At 48.6% G+C, this 24276-nt stretch overlaps 1 protein-coding gene across 9 annotated transcripts in view; it reads left to right on the forward strand.

The window, feature by feature from the left end:
- The window catches only part of LOC119964531 (HORMA domain-containing protein 1-like), a 108192-nt gene that overhangs the window by 72308 nt on the left and 11608 nt on the right, over positions 1–24276 (forward strand). For 6 of the 9 annotated variants that reach the window (XM_038794147.1, XM_038794145.1, XM_038794148.1 and 3 more), the window contains 4 exons: positions 8713–8948; positions 9148–9196; positions 10946–11007; positions 12656–12727. In XM_038794147.1, the coding sequence (XP_038650075.1) occupies positions 8713–8948; positions 9148–9196; positions 10946–11007; positions 12656–12727 (419 nt within the window). The remainder of the gene's footprint in view (positions 1–8712; positions 8949–9147; positions 9197–10945; positions 11008–12655; positions 12728–24276) is intronic. The other 3 variants (XM_038794150.1, XM_038794152.1, XM_038794149.1) reach the window with 3 other exon arrangements.

Here is a 24276-nt window from a genome sequence, read left to right on the forward strand (position 1 = left end):
CCGGGGGTTGTAACTGGTCATCCTGCTCGAGGCAATGCCCTTGCTGAGCAGGAATTGACGCAGTTCGTCGTTCATAAAGGAGGACCCCCTATCACTATGTATGTAAGCGGGGAACCCGAACAGGGTAAAGATGCTATGGAGGGCTTTGATGACAGTGGTTGCGGTCATGTCGGGGCAGGGGATGGCGAATGGCAATCGGGAGTACTCGTCAATCACGTTCAGGAACTACGTGTTGCGGACGGTGGAGGGGAGGGGACCTTTGAAGTCCATGCTGAGGTGTTGAAAGGGACGGGAAGCCTTGATCAGGTGCGCTTTCTCTGGCCGGTAGAAGTTTGGCTTGCACTCCGCGCAGATTTGGCAATTCCTGGTGGCTGTCCTGACCTCCTCGATGGAGGAGGGCAGGTTGCGGGTCTTGACAAAATGGAAGAAGCGAGTGACCCCCGGATGGCAGAGGTCCTCCTAGAGGGCTCGGAGGCGGTCCACTTGTGCGTTGGCACATGTGCTGCAGGACAGGGCATCAGGAGGCTCATTTAGCTTCCCGGGATGATACAAGATCTCGTAGTTATAGTTTGTTTCTCCACCGCAAGATCGTATCGTTCTTTATCTTGCCCTGCTGTGCATTATCGAACATAAAGGCGACCGACCGTTGGTCAGTGAGGAGAGTGAATCTCCTGCTGGCCAGGTAATGCCTCCAATGTCACAGCTTCTACTATGGCTTGGGCCTCCTTATCGACTGAGGAGTGGCGGATTTCAGAAGCATGGAGGGTACGTGAGAAGAAGGCCACGGGTCTGCCCGCTTGGTTGAGGGTGGCTGCCAGGGCTACGTCGGACACGTTGCTCTCGACCTGGAAGGGGAGGAACTCGTCGATGGCGTGCATCGTGGCCTTTGCAATATCTGCTTTGATGCGGCTGAAGGCCTGGTGGGCCTCTATCAACAGGGGAAAAACTGTGGACTGGATCAGAGGACGGGCCTTGTCTGCATAGTTGGGGACCCACTGGGCGTAGCAAGAAAAAAAACCTAGGCAGCGCTTCAGGGCCTTGGAGCAGTGAGGGAGGGGAAACTCCATAAGGGGGCGCATGCGTTTCGGGTCGGGGCCTATAACTCCGTTTCGCACTACGTAGCCGAGTATGGCTAGGCGGTCGGTGCTAAACACGCATTTATCCTTGTTATACGAAAGGTTAAGGATTTTTGCTGTCTGAAGGAATTTTCGGAGGTTGGTGTCGTGGCCACCGATGGTGACTTTGGTCAACTATTCGGTCCATCTCTCGCTGGAAGACCAAGACCCCATTAGTGACACCGAAAGGAACCCTTAAAAAGTGGTAGAGCTGCCCATCTGCCTCGAAGGCAGTGTACTTGCGGTCACTCGTGCGGATGGGGAGCTGGTGTTAGGCGGACTTACGGTCCACCGTGGAGAAGATCTTGTGTTGCGCGATCCTCTTTACCAGGTCGGATATGTGGGGGAGAGGGTACGCGTCCAGCTGCGTAAACCTGTTGATAGTCTGACTGTAGTCGATGACCATCCTATTCTTCTCCCCGGTCTTTACCACCACTACTTGAGCTCTCCAGGGGCTGTTGCTAGCTTCAATGACTCCTTCCCTCAGTAGCCGTTGGACCTCTGACCTAATAAAGGTCCGGTCCTGGACACTGTACCGTCTGCTCCTGGTGGCGACGGGTTTGCAATCCGGGGTGAGGTTCGCAAACAGGGAAGGCGGATCGACTTTGAGGGTCGCGAGGCTGCTGACAGTGAGAAGGGGTATAGGGCTGCTGAATTTGAATGTTAGACTTTGGAGGTTGCACTGGAAGTCTAACCCTAGGAGTGTGGCTGCGCAGAGGTGGGGAAGGACGTAGAGCCGGTAGTTTTTGAACTCCCTTCCCTGGACCGTGAGATTTGCTACACAGAACCCCTTTATCTCTACTCAGTGGGTACCGGAGGCCAGGGAGATTTTTGATTAACAGGGTGGACGGGGAGAGAACAGCGCCTTACCGTGTCGGGGTGTATGAAGCTCTCTATGTTCCCAGAGTCGATTAAGCAGGCCGTCTCGTGTCCGTTGATTAGCACCGTTGTAGTAGTAGTTGAGAGTGTTCGAGGCCGAGATTGGTCCAGGGTCACCGAGGCTAAACGTGGCAGCAGTTGGGTGTTCGCGTCGGGCAGTGTGTGGTCATCTGCACTTATACCCCTGTATGGCTACCATACAGTCTCAACCAATAGACAACATGCATTAACCACCAATGGTGTTCCAGCATTACTAGGTACCATAATACCTCTAACCAGACGACCACAATGTGGAACGATTTAAATTATTTTTTTGTACAAATGAAATAGAGGGAGAGGAGAAGCAGAATGTTGTTAACTGCGTGTAGGGAACCGACATACAGTCTGATTCCAAGTTAAATGTCCCCAAAACCAAAACATTCGCAGAGATCATAGAGTTACTCAAAGGATACAACCACCCCAAGCCCCCAGTAATTTTTTCAGCTTTACAAGTTTAATTCGACAAGGGGACACCATTGCAGCCTTCATGGCAAGGATCAAAAAGATTGCAGAGCATTGCGATTTTGGGACTATGTTAAATTAGATGCTAAGAGATGGTTTAGTATGTGCCGTTAACGATGAAGCCATACAAAAGAAGCTTTTGGCTGAATTGGAAGTAGATTTTTAAAAGGCTCTAGAGATTGCTTTAGCCATGGAGAGCATGGAGAAGGCCAGGAGTTACAAAGTGCCCTGAGCAGCACAGTTCACCAGTTAGGGTGAGAAACCACAAGCAGCAGTGGTGCCAGGAGTGAAGGCACTTGTCCAAATAAGGAAATGAATATGGGAACTGGAAGAGCCAGAAGGTGTAGACAATTAAACCCCAGAGTGTTACAGATGTGGGGGAAGCCAAACCCCCACCCAGACGTATGCAGATTTAAGGAAGCTGAATGCATCAGGCATGGGGGAAAGAAGAACATTTGAGACATAAATGCAAATATAAGCACAGCCTGCCTGGCACTAGTAGATCGAACAGGACAACACCAATAACCGTATGGTTTATGGCCCTGTGGCGGATCGAAAAGTTATTTCTGTCAATAATGTAAAAGTGGGCAAAGTAGCCCATTGTGCAATTTGTGGTAAACGGAAGGGCGTTATGGATGGAAGTGGACACTGGGGCCTCAGCCACAGTGGTAGGCAAGCAGACATACCAGTATCTTCAAGAAGGGGTCCATCCCCAGAGGTTAAAGAACAATGGAACCAGGCTGTCGATATATATGGGATAGGCACTAAAGATAATAGGCACAATGAATATGCAATAAGCTATCAACAGCAATCTGCTCAGTTGCCTTTAGTCATAGTAAGAAGTCTTACAACACCATGTTAAAGTCCAACATGTTTGTTTCAAACACTAGCTTTCGGAGCACTGCTCCTTCCTCAGGTGAATTCACCTGAGGAGTGCTCCGAAAGCTAGTGTTTGAAACAAGCATGTTGGCCTTTAACCTGGTGTTGTAAGACTTCTTACTGTGCTCACCCCAGTCCAATGCTGACATCTCTACATCATGGCCTTTAGTCATGGTAGCTGGTCAGAAACCAAGCTCAATGGGACGTGACTGGCTCCAGGAGATCAAATTAAATTGGCTAGATATTTTTAGCATCAAGATCATCAACAAGTGCTAAGATGTTTTCCATGAAGAACTGGGGAAAAAATAAAATAATTCAGGGCAAGAATTCATGTGAACCTGGAAGCCACCCAAGATTTTTCAGGATAGACCTGTATCCTATGTGTTCTTGGAGAAGATCGAAACAGAGTTGGAAAGGCTGGAAGACCTAGGCATCATTTAACCAATACAATTTGCAGAATGGGCAGCACCCATTGTGCCAGTAGTGAAACCGGATAAAACCATTTGGATCTTAGACATGAGTAATGTCAACCAGCAGCTGGTGCTGGACAATGCCTTGAATGTGACCATAAAAAACCATAAGTAGTTGAACCAGTACACATGTTTGCCTTTGGAGTTTCATCAGCATGTGCTATATGCCAAAGAACCAAGGAGAGTTTACCGCAAGTCTTGTTGCGTGTCCTTGTGTGCTTGGATGACGTATTAGTAACAGGACCTACAGAAGATGAACACTGGCCGAATATGGAAGAGGTATTAAGGAAATTCCAGGAAGCGAGATAAGTGGACCTCCCAGGTAAATGAGGCGGCTTGCCTGGATTATCGGGTGGATGCACAGGGGTTGCACCCCTGGAAGACAGGGTTGCACCCCTGGAAGACAGGATGAAAGCATTCAAGGAGGCACCGGCCCTGAGGAATATCTCAGTACTCTAATCCTTTCTGGGGGTGGTTAACTATTATGGGTGGTTCCTCCCATAGGTCGAATCCATCCATTATCAAAGAAACGCCAGAAATGGGTCTCGAAGGCACCTAAAGAGGCATTTAGCCAGGTCAAGCAGTTGTTGCAGCTGTCGTGTTTGATGGTGCACTTCAACCCCACCAAGAGGTTAATACTGACATGTGATGCATCCTCATATGGCGTTGGTGCAGTTTTATCCCACAGCAGATGGGTCGGAGAGACCTGTGGGATGTGCATCCAGAACCCTCACAGACAAGGAGAAGAACTACTCACAAATCGAGACAGAGGCCTAGCTGTCATCTGAGGCATCAAAAGATTCCAGATTCCACCAGTATCTATATAGTAGATATTTCATTTTAGTGGCAGATCACAAGCCACAGTTGGGTTTATTCATGGAAGATAAAGTGAGATCATCAAGTTTCGGCCTGGATACAGCGTGGGTTGGTGTTCTTGTCGGCTTTTGAGTACACCAATGAACATCATCCAGGGTCGCAAATAACCAATGCAGATGTCCTCAGTCATATCCTTTGCCAGGCAGCGGGTGAAGTATATGGAGTATAGTACAACTCAGGAGAGAAGATGTGTGAAGAGATAAGTTCAGTCCGTAAGAGGGTCAATCAGGAGTCTGGTAACAGTGGAAAGAAGCTTTTTTGAATCTTAGTGCATGTTCTCAGACTTTTGTATCTTCTGCCCAATGGAAGAGGTTGGAAGAGAGACTAACCCAGGTGGGAGGGGTCTTTGATTATGCTGCCCGCTTTCCCAAGGCAGCGGAACGTAGATAGAGTCAATGGATGGGAGGCGGTTTCGCGTGATGGACTGGGCTGTGTTCACGGCTCTCTGTAGTTTCTTGCAGTCTTGGGCCGAGTAGTTGCCATACCAGGCTGTGATGCAGCCAGATAGGATGCTTTCTATGGTGCATCTGTAAAAATTGATAAGAGTCAATGTGGACATGCCGAATTTCCTTCGTTTCCTGAGGAAGTATAGGCACTACTGTGCTTTCTTGGCCGTAGCGTCGACGTGAGTGTTATTGTTGGTGATGTGCACACCTTGGAATTTGAAGCTGTCATCCATCTCCACCTTGGCACCATTGATGCAGACAGGAGTGTGCATGATACTTTGCCTCCTGAAGTCAATGACCAGGTCCTTAGTTTTGTTGACGTTGAGGGAGAGATTGTTGTCGTTACATCACGCCACTAGGTTCTCTATCTCCCTCCTGTACTCTGACTCATTGTTGTCAAGGTCCAACCTACTACTGTCGTGTCACCAGCAAACTTGTAGATGGAATTTGAGCCAAATTTTGCCACAGAGTTGTATAGGGAGTAGAATAGGGGGCCAAGTACGCAGCCTTGCAGGGCTCCGGTATTGAGGACTAACGTTGAGGAGGCGTTGTTGTTTATACTTCCTGATTATGGGTCAGGAAGTCGAGGATCCCGTTGCAGAGGGAGGAGCCACGTCCCAGGTTTTGGAGTTTTGCTATGAATTTGACTGGGATTATGGTGTTGGAGGTGGAGCTGTAGTTAATGAATAGGAGTCTGATGTAGTATCCCTTGTTGTCGAGATGCTCCAGGGATGAGTGTAGGGCCAGAGAGATGGCCTGTGGACCGATTGTGGCGGTATGCAAATTGCAGTGAATTAACGTAGTCTCGAAGTTTAAAATTGATGTGTCTCATGACCAACCTCTCAAAGCTATTCATGATGATAGATGTCAAGGCCACCGGGCGGTAGTCTTTGAGGCACGTTGCCTGGTGGTTCTTTGGTGCGGGTATGATGGTGGTCTTCTTGAAGCAGGTGGGAACCTCAGAACGAAGTAAGGAGAGGTTGAAGATGTCCGTGAACACACCCGCTAGTTGGTCCGCGCAGAAACGGAATGCACGCGTAGGGACTCCGTCAGAACCCGTTGCTTTCCGAGGGTTCACTTTCAAGAAGGCTGATCTGACTTTGGAAGCTGTGACGGTAGGTATGGGTGTGTTTGAGGCTGCTGGGGCAGTTGACAACAGTTTAATGGTTTCCTGCTCGAAACGAGCATAGAATGCATTGAGTTCATCAGGGAGGGGTGTGCTGCTGGCAGAGATTCTACTTGAATTTGCTTTATAGCCTGTTTTGTTGTTTAGGCCTTGCCACAACCGACGAGAGTCCGTTTTGTTAGTCTGTGACTCTAGCTTAGTCTGGTATTGTCGCTTGGTATCCCTGATGGTTTTGCGGAAGTCGCACCTGGATTTCTTGTAGAGGTTAGGGTCGTCTGTCTTGAATGTCTCAGACCTGGCCTTCAGTCGGGAGCGAATCTCCCAAGTAAACCATGGTTTCTAGTTGTGGAATGTACGTACTTCCTTCTTTGGCATGCAATCTTCTACACACTTGCTGATGAAGTTGTGACGGTGCTGGCATACTCGCTTAGGTTGGCCACTGGTTTCTTGAATATGGACCAGTCCACTGACCCCAAGCAGTCACGTAAGAGCTCTTCTGTTGCCTCGAACCAGTATTGCACGATCTTAACCAAATCCTCCTGCTTAAATTTCTGCTTGTATGCCGGGAGAAGGAGCACCATTCTATGGTCTGATTTTCCGAAGTGCAGTCGGGGGATGGATCGGTAGCCACCCTTGATGGTTGTGTAGCAGTGATCAAGGCAGCACGGTAGCATTGTGGATAGCCCAACTGCTTCACAGCTCCAGGGTCCCAGGTTCGATTCCGGCTTGGGTCACTGTCTGTACGGAGTCTGCACATCCTCCCCGTGTGTGCGTGGGTTTCCTCCAGGTGCTCCGGTTTCCTCCCACAGTCCAAAGATGTGCAGGTTAGGTGGATTGGCCATGATAAATTGCCCTTAGTGTCTAAAATTGCCCTTAGTGTTGGGTGGGGTTACTGGGTTATGGGGATAGGGTGGAGGTGTTGACCTTGGCTAGGGTGCTCTTTCTAAGAGCCGGTGCAGACTCGATGGGCCGAATGGCTTCCTTCTGCACTGTAAATTCTATGATCTATGTTGACACCTCTAGTGGGACTGGAGATGTGTTGTTGGAATTTTGGCAGTACACTCTTGAAGTTGGCCTGGTTGAAGTTCCCGGCGACGATGAACAAACCTCCAGGTATTCTGTTTCACTGTTATTTATAGTGATGTCCAATTCACCTAGAGCATTCTTCACTTCCACCTGGGATGGGATGTAGATTGCCATGATGATGGCAGAAGTGAACTCCTGTGGAAGGTAGTATGGGCGGCACTTCGCAGTCAGGTATTCCAGGTCCGGGGAGCAATAGATCAGCAGTGTCACCACGTCCGAGCATCAGGAGTTGATGAGGAGGCAAACCCCTCCACCCTTCGCTTTGCCCGATGACGCCGTGTGGTCCATCAGCACTATCAGACTGACTGGAAAAATAAGTGGCTTTAAGAATTTTTTTGAGTGCTTTCAGATGTTACCAGCACACAGGTGCTATGAGATGATAAGAAAGCTAAGGCGGTTGAGAGGTCAAGGATGTATGTTGATACTGGAACCATAGAGTTATATTGTCATCCTTGTGGGCACTTTAATCCCCCAAAATATCCCAGAATACCAGGCGTTAAAAATTCTGTGTAACTTATTCAGTCATCATTAATCAGTGGCTTAATTCTGATAACTTAGCTAAAACATCATGTCCTGTATTTCTCTTAACAAATGCTGACTTTTCCAACATTTTCTGTATTTATTTCAGATTTACATCATATCTTTCTTTTCCTGGAATTTTTATCATGTTTCTTTAGAATTACTGGAAAACAAACTTAAGATTTTATACTGTTTTTGTTCTCAGCGAGTGCAGTACAAGCATCAAATAATTTCTGTGTAAATTCAAGTGGTAAATTCAAGTGGCAGCACGGTAGCATAGTGGTTAGCACAATTGCTTCACAGCTCCAGGGTCCCAGGTTCGATTCCTGGCTTGGGTCACTGTCTGTGCGGAGTCTGCATGTTCTCCCCGTGTGTGCGTGGGGTTTCCTCCGGGTGCTCCGGTTTCCTCCCACAGTCCAAAGATATGCAGGTAGGTGAATTGGCCATGATAATTTGCCCTTTGTATCCAAAATTGCCCTTAGTGTTGGGTGGGATTACTGGATTATGGGGATAGGGTGAGCTGTGGGCTTGGGTAGGGTGCTCTTTCCAAGAGCTGGTGCAGACTTGATGGGCTGAATGGCCCCCTTCTGCAGTGTAAACTCTATGAATTCTATGATGAGCATCTGTATTTGCTGAGAAATAGGAGGGGACGTAATCCAGTCTGTTTTGCAAACCAATTAGGATATGGCTAATTTGGTAAATAAGCAAAAATTAGAATTTCTGAAGTACTGCCCTGAACTTAAATCTTTATTTTAAATGTTTTAAATAAATATTGATTTTTAAAAATCCTAATCCATCTATTTTCTACTTGGCAGTGACACCCCCTGAATACCAGCCACCAGGATTTAAACAAGGTGAGTGCGATGCTGTGTGGTTCGAAGGAACCCCAGTCCATTTTAAAGTTGGTGATGTGCCTACTCCATTCCATATGATGAAAGTGCGTGTCACCACAGAGAAAGAGACAATGGAACAGCTGGAGAAAGAGAACATGCTAAATGAGGAAAATGAAACTTCAGTCCAGGGATTAGAGGAAGTCAACTCCACCCCAAATGTGAGTGCCAAAGCTAACTAGCTGCTTATGATTTTTTCTCATAAAAATTGTTTCTGTTGCTTGGCCAGAGCAAGAGCAGTACCAGACCCTCCTAGCTTGCAGGGATGGTGTTCAAGATTCCACAGTTATACATCATTGCTATTATGTTTTGACATGTTGCAGTTAGTGTCTTAACTGTGTTTTGTTTGTTTTGGTACAGGTAAGAAATACTGTAAAGGAAGATACTCCATTCTACCAAAATATTACAGGTATGATCATTGCTACCGCGTGAACGAATGTATGAATGCATGGTGGTGTAATATCCAATTTCCTAAGCTATAGAAAATTTCAGAAAGTGTGTTGTTTAGTGCAATCAAGAACTGTGAATGTTAGTAGGAATTAAAAATGGCCCAGAATGTCATTGGTGATACATCTGCTTTTCAAATATAAAATAGGTGCTTAAATATCAATATGGAGGGCATGGTGCACACACTGATTTGGAGCTGGAGGTGCACCAGAATGATTAAGCTGCTCTGTAGGTATTCAGGGTGCATCCCAGAACTATTTAAATGTGAAATTCATACATTTAAATAAGTTTGCCAAATTGAGCGATGGTACATCATTAGGAAGGCTGCACTTCTCTTCAACTCGCATCTTCTCTCGGAAGGGACATGAGTTAACTTTTACTATAACTGGGAGATAAATGGTTGATGAAAGAAACTTCAGTTTGTCGTGCAGTGTGTAAAATAACAGAAAGAGGAGAAAAAGAGGAGAAAATGTGAAGATACCCTGCATAAACTGTCCTCCAGCATTGTATGTGGTAATGGCTGCGATTCTACCCCTAACCATAATAGTCAGCGTGCTTTCATGCGATCTTTGATGGGGAGGGAATGTGCAGGTGACCCCACTGGCTGTCTTCTACCTGGAATTGAGCGCAACCTTTTGCATGAAAGAGGGAAGCATATTAGTAACTACCGTGCAAGTGTGGAGAAGTTAAGAAAGCAAAAATGATTAGCTTGTGATTATAAGACAAGTGAGGTTGGAGGTGGTGGGGATGTGTGTAGAAAGTAAAAGAGCAGTTTTCTTACCTGACAACTCAGATGAGGTCATTGAACATTTTGTAGCAATACATTTATTGTTACATCCTTGGAGCTAATTTCCAAGCATTGACCCCCTCTGAAATCTGTTCTGAGGGTAATACAGATATTGCCTGGAGGGTTTTCTTCTATCTGGCAATAATAGGATCTCCCTCCCCTGGTCCACGTCTGGATCACAGTCTTAAAAGCAACATCTGAGAATCTAGAGGGCACAATTTGCAGATTTAGCACCTATTTTTCAGTTCAGAAGCGTTTCCCTTGACTTTGCATCAAGCGTACATCTCACCCCCACCCAAAAAGTAGTTCAGCCAATGGGTCACAGTGGCTACACTCCTGACTGATTATAATGAGGTCCCAGCATTCATTTAACATGTTATGTGAATTCAACATGCCCTAAATTTACCACTCATACTCTAAGGATTAATGATAATTTTTTTTTATTTTGTGGGATGTGGATGTCGCCGGCTAGGCCAGCATTTATTGTCCATCCCCAAGTGCCTTTGAATTGAATGGCTTGCTAGGACATTATAAAGGGCATTTAAGAGTCAATATTGCTGTGGATCTGGAGTCACATGTAGACCAGACAGATTTCTTTCCCTGAAGGACATTAGTGAACCATATTTGGTTTTTACGACAATCGTCAATGGTTGCATGATCATCATTCGATTTGTTTTAAATTCCAGATTTTTATTGAATTCAGAATTCACCATCTGCAGTGGTGGGACTTGAACCTGGGTTGCCAGAGCATTACCCCGGGTGTCTGGATTACTAGCCCAGCGACAACACCACTATGCCATTGCCTCCCCATGGTACATACTTATCCCCTTCTCCGCACTGATTATGGGCAGTATTAGGAAGGGAATTGGGGGTCTCTCTTCCTAGTCTGCAACAAATCTTTTGATGTTTTTCATATTTTGGCAGCTCATTCTGAACTTCAGAGAAGTGTAACTAACGAGCAATCATTCAGTGAGTCGGAGAAAGAGGTATTGTTATTTTTGCCTTAGTTTAAGCAATTCAAATAAATAATCTGGAAGTCACACAGGCAAATAGAAACTTTCATTTTTTTAAAATAAAAAATATAGTAAGCCTATTTTGTGGTGATTGAAATAAGAGTTGTCAATACTGAGTATTGAAATGTTTCCCCATTGTTTGTATCAGCCATTCTAAGGTAGTGAAGGGAATTTTCCCATAGCCATGACCAACATTCCTCCTTCAACTAACACAATCATACAAATTGGCTGTTATGTTTGCCTACATAGAAACATAGTCACACTTCAAATTAACTAATTATGTGAATTGCTTTGAGTCATTTCTTAAATGTGGTGAATAATTGTAAGTCCCTCAATGGGTGGTTATGTAAGTTATACAATTAATTCATAACATAGATTGTGACTTGATGATAGTGCAAAAAATGTTTGCATAAAATGTACAACTTCAACACAGTAATTTAATCTATTGTAGATAATATTTTTAGCTACAACTCATTTGATCTTTCAATTGTTGCATTTTATCAACAGCCCAGATTTTGCTACAATAATGATGGCGAGGTTAGCAGAACAAATCTGACAGCAACTAGCATCCAGTTAAACTTGGAAATCCAGAAATAGCTGTCAGAGATACACTGTTCCTTCAATGAGTGCACTGTTGCAGTCCTCACCAGTAGACCTCCACTGTAATCACTATAATGACATGAAGTTGGGCTATTTATGCATTAAACCTACTAAAACCAGCTGAAAAGTTAGGGCACTGCATTAAGAAGTAATTGACTAAATTCATTCATGTGGTGCCACTTCTAGCGAATGATTTTCTCCCCAAATTAATATTTAACAGCATAATATGTGATCATTATTGCTGAAACATTTCTCTGGCCCTGAAAAAATATTTCACATTTGTACGGTCTCATTCCCTCAGACGAAAGTTAATGTTGCACCATTTTAGAAAAATAAAAATTCAAATACATTTTTCAAATAAAAGTTTATCTAATTTCCTGTAAAATAACTTAAATGTAATTTATAGTTACTATTTTTCATTTTCTGGTTTAACAACTGCATGTTTCAGTGAGGATACTTGAATCTGATCAGTTGATCAGCTTTGCAGTTGCTTATATATGCTATAAAAATTCCGCAGAGGACAGTGCCCTGGATTAGACACCGGATTCGTAAAAATCCCTATTGACCAGCATGTGAAAAGTCTCTGGGCAACTATATTTGAGGTGAACAGCAAAGCCATTCCTTCGCTGCTGAGTGCAAACTCCAAACCATTGTGTACTGTAATATAAACTTTGTAGCAAAGTGGTTAGCACTGTTGCTTCACAGTGCCAGGGACCCGGGTTCAAATCCCAGCTTGGGTCACTGTGCGGAGTCTTAACATTCTCTCCGTGTCTGCATGGGTTCCTCCGTGTGCTCCGGTTTCCTCCCACAAGTCCCGAAAGACGTGCTTGATAGGTGAATTGGAAATTCTGAATTCTCCCTCAGTGTACCCAAACAGGTGCCGTCGTGTGACGACAAGAGGGTTTTCACAGTAACTTAATTGTAAGTTATTGTATACCTACTTGTGTTATTGTAAACCTACTTGTGACACTAAGAAAGATAATTATTATTATTACTTGTCTCACAAATACTCTTCTTTTAGATAAAGCAGTTGGTAGCAAAGGCAGCAGAGCTGAATGTGTCAGGCAAAAGGACAAAACTTAGAAAAGTGCTGGTCAGTAGTCTGCAATATATCACTTGAACTATTTTCCCCTCTTCGGGCCCTAATGTAGTGGGCGAGCCGGGTGACCCCCGGGTGGCAGAGGTCATTGTGGATGCTTTTTAATCGGTCGATCTGCGCGCTGGCGCATGTCCCGCGGAATAGGGCATCCGGAGGCTCGTTGAGCTTCCCGGGTCGATAATTGATATCGTAATTGTAGGTGGAGAGTTCGATCCTCCACCTCAGAATTTTATCGTTTTTTATTTTGCCCCTTTGCAAGTTGTCGAACATGAAGGCAACCGATCTTTGGTCGGTGATGAGGGTGAACCTCCTACCTGCGAGGTAGCCTCCAGTGACGGATAGCCTCCACAATGGCTTGTGCTTCTTCCTCGACTGAAGAGTGTCGGAGTTCTGAAGCGGAGAGGGTACGGGTGAAAAATGTGAAGGGAGCTATAATGAGTGCTTATGTGTTCCGGAGGCTTACTTCAAAATATAAAAATGTCTTGACAAATTGAATTTGAGAGAGTTAAACAAAGTAATTTTAATAGGTGGGTGAGAGCATTAAAATAGCAGAAACCTGAGAAGCCCTTAGAGAAGTAATTCTGTTGGAAGAATGGAAGACCTACAATGATAAGGACTCATGTGAAGGAACAACGAGTTACAACTAAGACACACTGCGGAACTTGATGACAATTACGAGTTAATCCATAGGTTAAAGTCTTTCTTTCGACACTCATTTAAATTTGAGGAAGATAGAAAATGGGAAGGTGCAAGAATGGACAGTCAAACAAGAGAGGGAGTGGTTGAAATTAAACAGATAGTGCTGAGGACAAACCAGAGGCTGGAGAAGCAGGTAGGATTTATACACAGAGGTAAGCAAAATGTGTGCACAAATGATACAGAGGCAGAGTGGCCCACAGGCTGCTGAAGTGTTTAGGATTTTCATGAAGACAGACTAGAATGGAGAAAGATATTAAAATCTTAAGAGATATAGGCGCAAGTCAATCCCTAATGTTGCAGTCTAAAAAATTAGTTGTCCAGAAGGGATATTGAATGAAGAGGTTCTGATCAGCAGCATTCATGGCAAAACAAGAATAATTCCTTTGGTAAAAATAAACTTTAGAAGTAGCTCAAAGACTGGAGAAGTGGTTGTAGGAATATAAGAAACATTATCCATTGCACGGATTCACTTCATTCTAGGGAATGATATAGCATGATCACGGATAATAGATGCCTACTGTGGTTGAACAGCTGATAGAAAACCCGGCTACAGAGAAATTGCAAATTGAACCTCCTGGGGTATTTTCTGATTGTGCAGTGATGAGATGACAGATCCATCAGATAAGACAAAAGAGGGAGGAGTTGCGAGCACAGGATGAGACAAATGAGATCAGGTTATCTGATACGATCTTTAGCCAGTTGAATGAAGATGAAACGGGCAAAGGGAAGGAGACAGTTGTTTTTAATTCAAAGAGACTGCTGGAATTACAACAGGGTGATTGCAACTCGAAACAAATCTGTCAGACAGCACAGCAGGAAATGAAAGCAGTGGCTAATCGGAAAGCACAGTCTCGTAGTTTCATAGCAGGGAAAACTGATAAGCAGGAGGTCTTCACAATAATGAAACAGAGAGAAGCAGAAGGATTACATTCTGACAGTGATTTCCTTAAAATTAATTTGGGTAATGAAGTCCTGAAAATGTTACCTTCCAGTTAAGAGCCGGAGTAAATTCAAAGAGTGACTGCAGTCCTATAAATGCATTTGTGGGGATAATTTAGATAGAATGGAAGTAGCAATGCATGATGTAGATGTGGGGGCAGGGGGTGGGGGGACACAAATTCGATAAAGGAACATCCAAATAGGTTAAACCCAGAAAGCTTATCACAAGTACAGAAAGAAATCGAATATACTCCAAAATTACATTGTGTAATTGAGTTCCAGTGACTTGAGTTCTAGTGATCGGGGCTCCCCTGTCACTAGTGCTGAAATCGGATGGATCAGAAAAACTTTGTGTGGACTACTGGAAAATGAATACTGTCACCAAGAGGGATTCATTTCCTATTCCATGTTTGGAAGATTGAATGAAAAGAGTTGGACAGTCCAAATTCATCACAAAGATAATTAGCTAAAAGGCTATTGCCAATACATTTGAGAGGGCAAAGGAGATCTCCCAATTCAAAGGTATGCCGTTCAGGATGAAGAGCGAACCTGCAATTTTTCAGAGACTCCCGAATAAAGTTATTCAAGGACTGTCATTGTGCAGTACATATAGATGATTTAGTAGTATTCAGTCAAAGTTGGAATCTGCGTCACTTAAAAGAATCGTTCGACTGATTGAAAAGAGCCAATCGTGTCATGAATCTAGCAAAAAGTGAATTTGATAAAATCTCATATCTGAGACATATCGTGGTACATATCCAACTGGCCCTACGAGATGCAAAAATACAGGCCATTTGGGATTTTCCAGAACCCACAACAAGAAAGGAGATTTTAAGGTCTCTGGGAATGAGCGGATCCTATCAAAAGTTTGAGCCAAACTTTAGCAGTGTGGTAGCATCAGTCAGAGTTTTTAAAGAAGAAAAGCACTTGAACTGGACAGAGGACTGCAAAACAGTATTCAAACATTTAAAAGCTATGTTAACAACAAAACAACAACAAAAGCCATGTTGCAACAGAAAGATGAATTTGGCATTGAGAAACCTGTGGGCCATTTCACAAGGAAATTAAAGTGTCACCAACAGACGTATTCCATCATTGAAAAAAGACTTTAAGCTTGTACTGGCGTTAAACATTATAAGATTTACCATAGATAACCATAGAATTTACTGTGCAGACGGAGACCATTCGGCCTATTGAGTCTGCCCTTGGAAAGAACACCCTCCACCCTATCCCCATAACCCAGTAACCCCACCTAACCTTTTTGAACACTAAGCGCAATTTAACATGGCCAATCCACCTAACCTGCACATCTTTGGACTGTGGGAGGAAATCGGAGCACCCAGAGGAACCCATGCAGACACGGAGAGAACGTGCAGACTCCACACCTCCAAGTGGCTCTGGTGAGGAAGTGAGACCCCGCTGAGTTGCGGTTCCTTCTGTCACGTGTGTCACCCTACCTCCCACCACTACCCCACACTGCTTCTCCACCACCCCCACATCCCCTCTCCATGACCACCCCCTCCCCTCTCCATGACCACCCCCTCCCCACATACCCTCCCTCTCCACCATCCTCACTGGCCCGTGATGCAATCATGCGTCTTCTTTTGCGTCTTGCAGGAGATGCTGGTGATGGCACGGGCCCTTCTAGTGTCCCACAACCACAAGTGGAGTGCAGCGAAAACATGGACACGGACGGGAGCCCTCGACCCGCATCCTATGATACTCTGGAGCGCGAGTACAGGAAAGACACCAACCTTCTGTTACAGCTGTCTTCAACACCCTCCACCATCTCAAAGACACTCATTTCAGTTGGGCACTTTAGTGAAGGGGCTCCTGGGACACTATATCTGGTGCGCACCACACACATGATATGGTACATCAGGTGGCGGTAGGAACCCCGCGAGGGGATAGATGGTCGGAAGGCGTGCCAACCCCAGGGACTAGCTACCGTCCAAATGTTTTGGGGCTTCTGGAATGGTCAGTCCCATTGATTGTGGAGATGCAGTTACAGAGCCAGGGACTGCAGGAGGGGTTATCGACGAGCATCCAGCGCTTGCAGGTGCAGTTGGTGGAGACCAACCGCATACAGGAGCAGGAGGAGGTGCCGACCATGCGTGCCACTCAGGCCAGAATCACCCAGGCCACCTGATACCTGGGTGGCATCCGTGGTGGAGACTTTGGGGGCGAAGGTTTCGGCCATGGCCAAGATGTTCAAGGCCTGGGGTATTCTATACAGAGCCCACAAGGACATAATACAATGCAATACAGTGTGAATTACAATGCAGTATAAATTCACCACATTCACCCCCTGTTAAAAAAATCAAGTCCGGCGGGGGTGACGGGTCTACAAATTAAGTCCGTCCGGTGGCCGAGTCTTCCTTTGGGATCGGCGGAGCACCGGGGTTGCAGCCTCTTCGGGTGGCTGAGTGGTGACGGTCGGTGTGGGTATGAGGGTGGACTCCGGGGGTGTTTCGGCCCAAGCTCCATTCCTGACCGGTGCGACAGGGGGCGCAGAAAACCTATAGGCGCGAGGGCGCAGAGCATGGGCAGGGAACCTATAGGTGCAGGGCATGGGGGGTTAGGTGGGGTGTAGTGTGAGGGGTACCTCGGCGGTGGTGGTGGTGGATCCTGCAGGCGCCAGGTCCCGGAGGGAAACGGTGTCCTGACGGCCGTCAGGGTATTCAATGAAGGCGTATTGGGGGTTCGAATGGAGTAGTAGCACTCTTTCTCCTAGCGGATCTACTTTGTGTGCCCGGACGTGCTTCCGGAGGAGAACCAGGCCCGGTGTCCTCAACCAGGATGGGAGCGAAACCCCCGTGGTAGTGCCCCTAGAGAAAACAAATAGTCGTTGGTGAGGGGTCTGGTTGGTGGCGGTGCACAGGAGGGTCCTAATTGCATGGAGCGCGTCGGGGAGGACCTCCTGCCAATGGGAGGTCGGGAGATTCCTGGACCGGAGGGTCAGTAGGACGGTCTTCCAGACCGTCGCGTTCTCCCTCTCCACCTACCCGTTCCCCCTGGGGTTGTAGCTGGTAATCCTGCTCGAGGCGATGCCCTTGTCGAGCAGGTACAGACGCAGCTCGTCGCTCATAAAGGACGAACCCCTGTTGCTGTGTACGTAGCTGGGGAAACCGAACAGGGTGAAGACACTGTGCAGGGCTCTGATAACTGCATGGGAGGTCATACTAGGGCACGGGACGGGAAGCGGGAGAATTCGTCGATGATGTTCAGAAAGTACACATTTCGATTGGTCGAGGGGAGTGGCCCTTTGAAATCGATGCTTAGGCGTTCAAAGGGCCGGGATGCCTTTACCAGGTGGGCCTTGTCTGGTCTATAGAAGTGCGGCTTGCACTCCGCGCAGATCAGGCAATCCCTGGTGATGGCTTTTACCTCCTCGGTGGAGAAAGCCAGATTTTGGGCTTTGACGTAGTGGGCCAGCCGGGTGTCCCCCGGGTGGCAGAGGTCATTGTGGATAGCTTTCAGGCGGTCGGCTTGTGCACGTGCCGCGGGACAGGGCATCTGGGGGCTCGTTGAGCTTCCCCGGTCGATACATAATATCGTAATTGTACATGGAGAGTTCGATCCTCCACCGCAGGATTTTATCATTTTTAATTTTGCCCCTTTGCGAGTTGTCAAACATGAAGGCAACCGATCTTTGGTCGGTGATGAGGGTAAACCTCCTACCTGCGAGGTAGTGCCTCCAGTGCTGTACGGCTTCCACAATGGCTTGAGCTTCTTTTTCGACTGAGGAGTGTCGAAGTTCTGAAGCGGAGAGGGTTCGGGAGAAGAAGGCGACTGATCTCACTGCCTAATTCAGAGTGGCGGCGAGAGCGAACGCTGAGGCGTCGCTTTCCACCTGGAAGGGGACGGATTCATCCACCGCCCGTATGGCAGCTTTGGCGATGTCTTCCTTGATGCAGTTGAAGGCCTGGCGGGTCTCAGCTGACAGAGGAAAGAGTGTGGTCTTAAATAGTGGGCGGGCTTTGTCCGTATACTGTGGGACCCACTGGCCATAATAAGAGAAAAATCCCAGGCACCTCTTGAGGGCCCTGGGACAAGGAGGGAGAGGGAGTTGCAAAGGGGGCGCATACGGTCCAGGTCGGGGCCCAGGACTCCGTTTTCCACGACATAGCCAAGGATGGCTAGCCTGGTAGTGTGGAAAATGCATTTCTCTGTATTATAAGTGAGATTAAGTTTGTGGGCAGTTTGGAGAAATCAGTGGAGGTTGGCGTTGTGGTCCTGCTGATCATGGCCGCAGATGGTGACATTATCCAAGTACGGAAATGTGGCCCGCAGCCCCAACTGGTTCACCATTCGGTCCATTGCTCGATGGAACACCGAGACCCCATTCGTGACGCCAAAGGGGACCCGGAGTAAATGGAAAAGGCGGCCATCTGCCTCAAACGCCGTGTAGTGGCGGTCCTCCGGGCGGATTGGGAGCTGGTGGTATGCAGACTTCAGATCCACCGTGGAGAATATGCGGTACTGGGCGATCTGATTAACCATGTCTGCAATCCTGGGGAGGGGGTAGGCATCGAGGAGCGTAAACCGGTTAATGGTTTGGCTATAATCCAGTACCATTTGGATCTTTTCCCCGGTCTTGACGACCACCACCTGAGCTCTCCAGGGGCTGTTACTGGCCTCTATGATTCCCTCGTGTAGGAGCTGCTGGACTTCGGCTCTAATAAATACCCTGTCCTGCAGGCTATACCGCCTGCTGCGAGTGGCTACAGGTTTGCAGTTTGGAGTGAGGTTAGCAAAGAGTGGAGGGGGGTCGATTTTTAGCGGCGGTAGGGGTCCGCCGAAGCTGAGTGAAAGGCTCTTGAGGTTACATTGGAAGTCGTGTCCAAGTAAGAGTGGGGCGCAGAGGTCCGGGAGTACGTACAGCTGGAAATTAGTGTAGCTAGTGCCCTGAATCGTTAGGGTCGCGACGGTGCGCCCTTGTATGTGGACAGAGTGTGAGCCCGAGGCGAGAGAGATAGTTTGCCGTGCAGGGAAGATAGGGAGCGAACAGCGTCTTACCAGGTCAGGGTGTACGAAGCTCTCGGTGCTCCCGGAGTCGAAGAGGCATGGTGTCCTGTACCCGTTGATTTTAACAGACAACATCGAGCTCTGGAGGTGTTTCGGACGCGACTGGTCCAATGTGACTGCGTTGAGTTGCGGGTAGTCAGCGGCTCGATCAGCTGTGCTGGAGTGGCCCCGTGATGACTGTCCGCTGAGGTCGTAGTCGTCGAGATGAGATTCGGAGGCTGGAGAGGATGGTGTCCAAGATGGCGGCCCCCATGAGTTGCACGTGGCCGGCTGCGTGGAGGAGGGTTGCCAAGATGGCGGCCCCCATGAGTCGCACATGCCGGGTGGGGGCGGAGTCGGCAGACACGCTGCAGCATTACGGGGCCTGCGGGCCTGTGAGTTGGCGAGGCGAGTGGTCTGGACTGCGGGGGAGTTTGGAGTTTTCTACTTTGCCAGGCATACTCGGGCATAGTGTCCTTGGCGACCGCAGCTGCTGCAGGTCACGTTGCGTGCCGGGCAGTGCTGCCGTGGGTGTTGGGGCTGTCCACGGAAATGGCACGCTGGTGATGCATAGTGGGTGAGTGGCCGCGCGGCGCAGGCCTCGGGCACTCGCTGGTCGGGGGCCCACGATGGGGTCGCCTGGTCCGCGGGGAATGAGTTGTAGCTAACTCTACGGTGTCCTCCAAGTTCTGGCCCCTTTTATAAGCAATCGCTGGCGCACATAGTTGGACCTGAGCCCTGCAACGTATACATCACGGACAGCGAGTTCCATATGCTGGGCGGCTGTTACAGCCTGAAAATTGCCGTCCCGAGCAAAGGCTTTTAAATCGCGCAGAAAGTCTTCCAGCGACTCCGCGGGGCGCTGGCGGCGGGTTGTGAAAATGTGCCGCGCGTAGACCTCGTTGATGGGCCGCACGTACATTTGGTCGAGCATGGCCAGGGCCTCAGTATATGAGGTGGTTAGGAGCTGGTGGAGGGGCTGGGGGCGCTGATAGAGTTGGAGGAGCTAGTCAGGGGGATTGGTCAAATGCAGTCAGGTAAGGCGCTGGGGCCGGATGGGTTCCCGGTGGAATTTTATAAAAAGTATGCGGATCTGGTGGGCCCCCTGTTGGTGCGAGCCTTCAATGAGGCATGGGAGGGGGGGGCTTTGCCCCCGACAATGTCGCGGGCGCTAATCTCTCTGATCCTGAAGCGGGATAAGAACTCCTTGCAGTGTGGATCATACAGGCCTATCTCGCTCCTCAATGTTGACGCTAAGTTGCTGGCGAAGATCCTGGCCACCAGGATAGAGGACTGTGTGCCAGGGGTGATACACGAGTATCAGACAGGATTTGTCAAGGGACGGCAGCTCAACACGAATGTGCGGAGATTGCTAAATGTTATTATGATGCCGGCGGTGGAGGGGGAGGCAGAGATAGTGGTGGCGCTGGATGCAGAGAAAGCGTTTGATAGAGTTGAGTGGGGGTACCTGTGGGAGGTGCTGGAGCGGTTCGGATTCGGGGAGGGATTCATCAAATGGGTGAGGTTGCTCTACGCGGCTCCGATGGCGAGTGTAGTTACCAATGGAAGGAGATCGGAGTACTTCAGGCTCCACCGTGGGACCAGGCAGGGGTGCCCCCTGTCCCCCTTGCTCTTTGCACTGGCGATTGAACCTCTGGCTATGGCGTTGAGGGAGTCAGGGAGGTGGAACGGTCTGGTGCGGGGTGGGGAGGAACATCGGGTATCGCTGTATGCGGACGACCTGCTGTTGTATGTGGCGGACCCAGAAGGGGGAATGCCGGAGGTGATGGAGCTGTTGGCGGAGTTTGGGAGCTTCTCGGGCTATAAGTTAAATTTAGGCAAGAGTGAGGTATTTGTAGTACACCCGGGTGATTAGGAGGAGGGAATTGGGAGGCTCACATTTAAGAGGGCAGTGAAGAGTTTCAGATACCTGGGGGTGCAGGTGGCCAGGAGTTGGGGGACTCTCCATAAGCTTAATTTTACTAGGCTGGTGGAGCAGATGGGGGAGGAATTTAAAAGGTGGGACATGGTGCCGCTATCGCTGGCGGGTAAGAGTGCAGTCCGTCAAAATGACAGTTCTCCCGAGGTTCTTGTTCCTTTTTCAGGGTTTGCCCATCTTTATCCCTAGGGCCTTTTTTAGGAGGGTGACTAGCAGCATCATGAGCTTTGTGTGGGCGCATGGGACCCCGAGGGTGAATAGGGTCTTCTTGGAGCGGGGTAGAGATGGTGGGGGGCTGGCGTTACCCAATCTCTCGGGGTATTATTGGGCGGCCAATGTGTCGATGGTGCGCAAGTGGGTGATGGAGGGGGAGGGGGCAGCATGGAAACGGATGAAGAGGGCGTCCTGTGGAGATAAAAGCCTGGGGGCCCTGGTAACGGCGCCGTGGCCGCTCCCTCCTACGAGGTATACCATGAGTCCGGTGGTGGCGGCTACCCTCAAGATTTGGGGGCAGTGGAGGCGACATAGGGGAGAAGTGGGGGGCTCGATGGAGGCTCCGTTAAGGGGGAACCATCGGTTCGTCCCGGGGAACATTGATGGGGGGGTTCCAGTGTTGGCACAGAGCGGGCATCAGACAGCTGAGGGACCTGTTCATTGATGGAAGGTTTGCGAGCCTGGGGGAGTTGGAGGAGAAATTTGGGCTCCCCGGGAAACATGTTCAGGTATCTGCAGATAAAGGCGTTTGCTAGGCGGCAGGTAGAGGGATTCCCTTCGCTTCCCGCGAGGGGGGGTGAGTGACAGGGTGCTTTCGGGGGTCTGGGTTGGGGAGGGGAAGGTATCTGATATCTACAAGGTAATGCAGGAAGCAGAGGAGGCGTCAGTAGAGGAGCTGAAAGCTAAGTGGGAGGGAGAACTGGGGGAACGGATCGAAGATGGGACATGGGCTGATGCCCTGGAGAGGGTTAACTCTTCCTCCTCATGTGCGCGGCGTAGCCTCATCCAATTCAAGGTGCTGCACCGGCCCCACATGTCAGGGTCTAGGATGAGTAAGTTCTTTGGGGGCGAAGACAGGTGTGTCAGGTGTTTGGGGAGTCCAACGAACCATGCCCATATGTTCTGGGCGTGCCCGGCACTGGAGCAATTCTGGAAGTGGGTTGCGAGGACGGTGTCGAGGGTGGTAGGATCCAGGGTCAAGCCAGGCTGGGGACTCGCGATTTTTGGGGTTGGGGTGGAGTCGGGAGTGCAGGAGGCGAAAGAGGCTGGTGTGCTGGCCTTTGCATCCCTAGTAGCCCGGCGGAGGATCTTGCTACAGTGGAAGGATGCGAGACTCCCAAGCGTGGAGACCTGGATCAACGACATGGCGGGTTTTATTAAGCTAGAGAAGGTCAAATTCGCCCTGAGAGGGTCGGTACAAGGGTTCTTTTGGCGGTGGCAACCTTTCCTCGACTTTCTGGCTCAACAATAGGGTACGGGGTCAGCAGCAGCAGCAACCCGGGGGGAAGGGGGGGCGGGAGGAAGGAAGGAAGGAAGGGGAGGGGGGAAGGAAGGAAGGTGGGACGATGACTATGTTTGTTTATTTAATTTAAATTTATTTTTAAGTTTTCTTGTTTACTGGGGGTGGGAGGGGGGTGATACAAGCATTGATACGGTCTTGGGGGTGTTATAGTTATTATGGGGTTAGATTGTTGATTTTCATTGTTTGTTATATTTTCTGTAAAAAATTCCAATAAAAATTATTTTTTAAAAAAGTATATGAGGTGGTACAATTAAGTTGCGTCGAGATACGATGGCTCACCCTTGCGTGCAGTAGTCTGAGTTTCTGCTCCTCTGTAGTCTCGGAAGTGCTTGATTCAGCCAGGTAGGCCTTGAAACATCGGAGCCAGTGTAGGAAGATTTCCTTCGCCTCTGCAGCCTGCGGGTCGAGTTCTAGTCGGTTAGGTTTGAGGGCTGATTCCATAGTAGTTTTCTTCACATTTTCTAAGACTATTAAATTGATGTGACCATCAATTCACTCGACACACGATTGGAAGTAAACTGTGGTTTTAATAGTCTTACAACTGAGCCAGCCTGCAACCAGAGGAACTGAGAGCAGGCTTACGGCTGCACCACTTTATACTTCCGGTTAGTGGGAGGAGCCATGGGCGGAGCCAAGGATGAAGCCCAGTACAAACTCCTCATCTCCCCCTATGGGCAGAGCCGCGCAACGGCTCACATACAGAGCCCACAAGGACATAATACAACGCACTGCAATACAGTGTGAATTACAATGCAGTATGAATTCACCACATGTCCCAACCCCCGCTACCTCAGGGATTCGATTAGACCATGTGATGGAATGGTCAGCTCGCATGCAGGAATCACCCAGGTGGATGGAGGAAATTGCTACCGTGGGCAGGAGTCAGACGTTGTCAAACGATGCGGAGCACCAGAGCCCATCCTGGAACGGGCTGTCATCATCCTCCATCTCATGGTCCGCACCCCATTGTGACACAGGTAGGGATCACGGAGGGGGTTGCAAAGGGAGGATGTTCACGGGAGAGGGTAGCTGGCCGGGGAGGGGGTGATAGGATGTCCATGCTCCTGGCCAGTCCTCCTAGTCGATGAACCTGGAGACGATTAGAGCATCCCGGGGGGGTCGACCCTGGTACACACGTTGTTCAGACTCCCATGCCTGCCTGGGCCCCATGTCCTGCCCATCCCCACCCTCCCCTGCATCCTCCTCGTCGGACAAGGACTGGCATTCTTCTCCCTCCTTCAGCATAGCCCCTCTGCTGCGTAATGTGGAGGACGCAGTAGGCCATAATGTGAGAGATTCTCCTAATGCCATACTGGAGACCTCCACCAATGTGGTGCAGCCACCTGAGCTGCATCTTCAGGATACCGAAATACTGCTTGATAACACCCCTAGTCGCAGCCTGATCGTCGTTGTAGCATTGGTCTGTGGCTTCCAGATAGGCAA

The sequence above is a fragment of the Scyliorhinus canicula genome, chromosome 4 (genome assembly GCF_902713615.1).
Source record: "Scyliorhinus canicula chromosome 4, sScyCan1.1, whole genome shotgun sequence".
Lineage (NCBI taxonomy): Eukaryota > Metazoa > Chordata > Chondrichthyes > Carcharhiniformes > Scyliorhinidae > Scyliorhinus > Scyliorhinus canicula.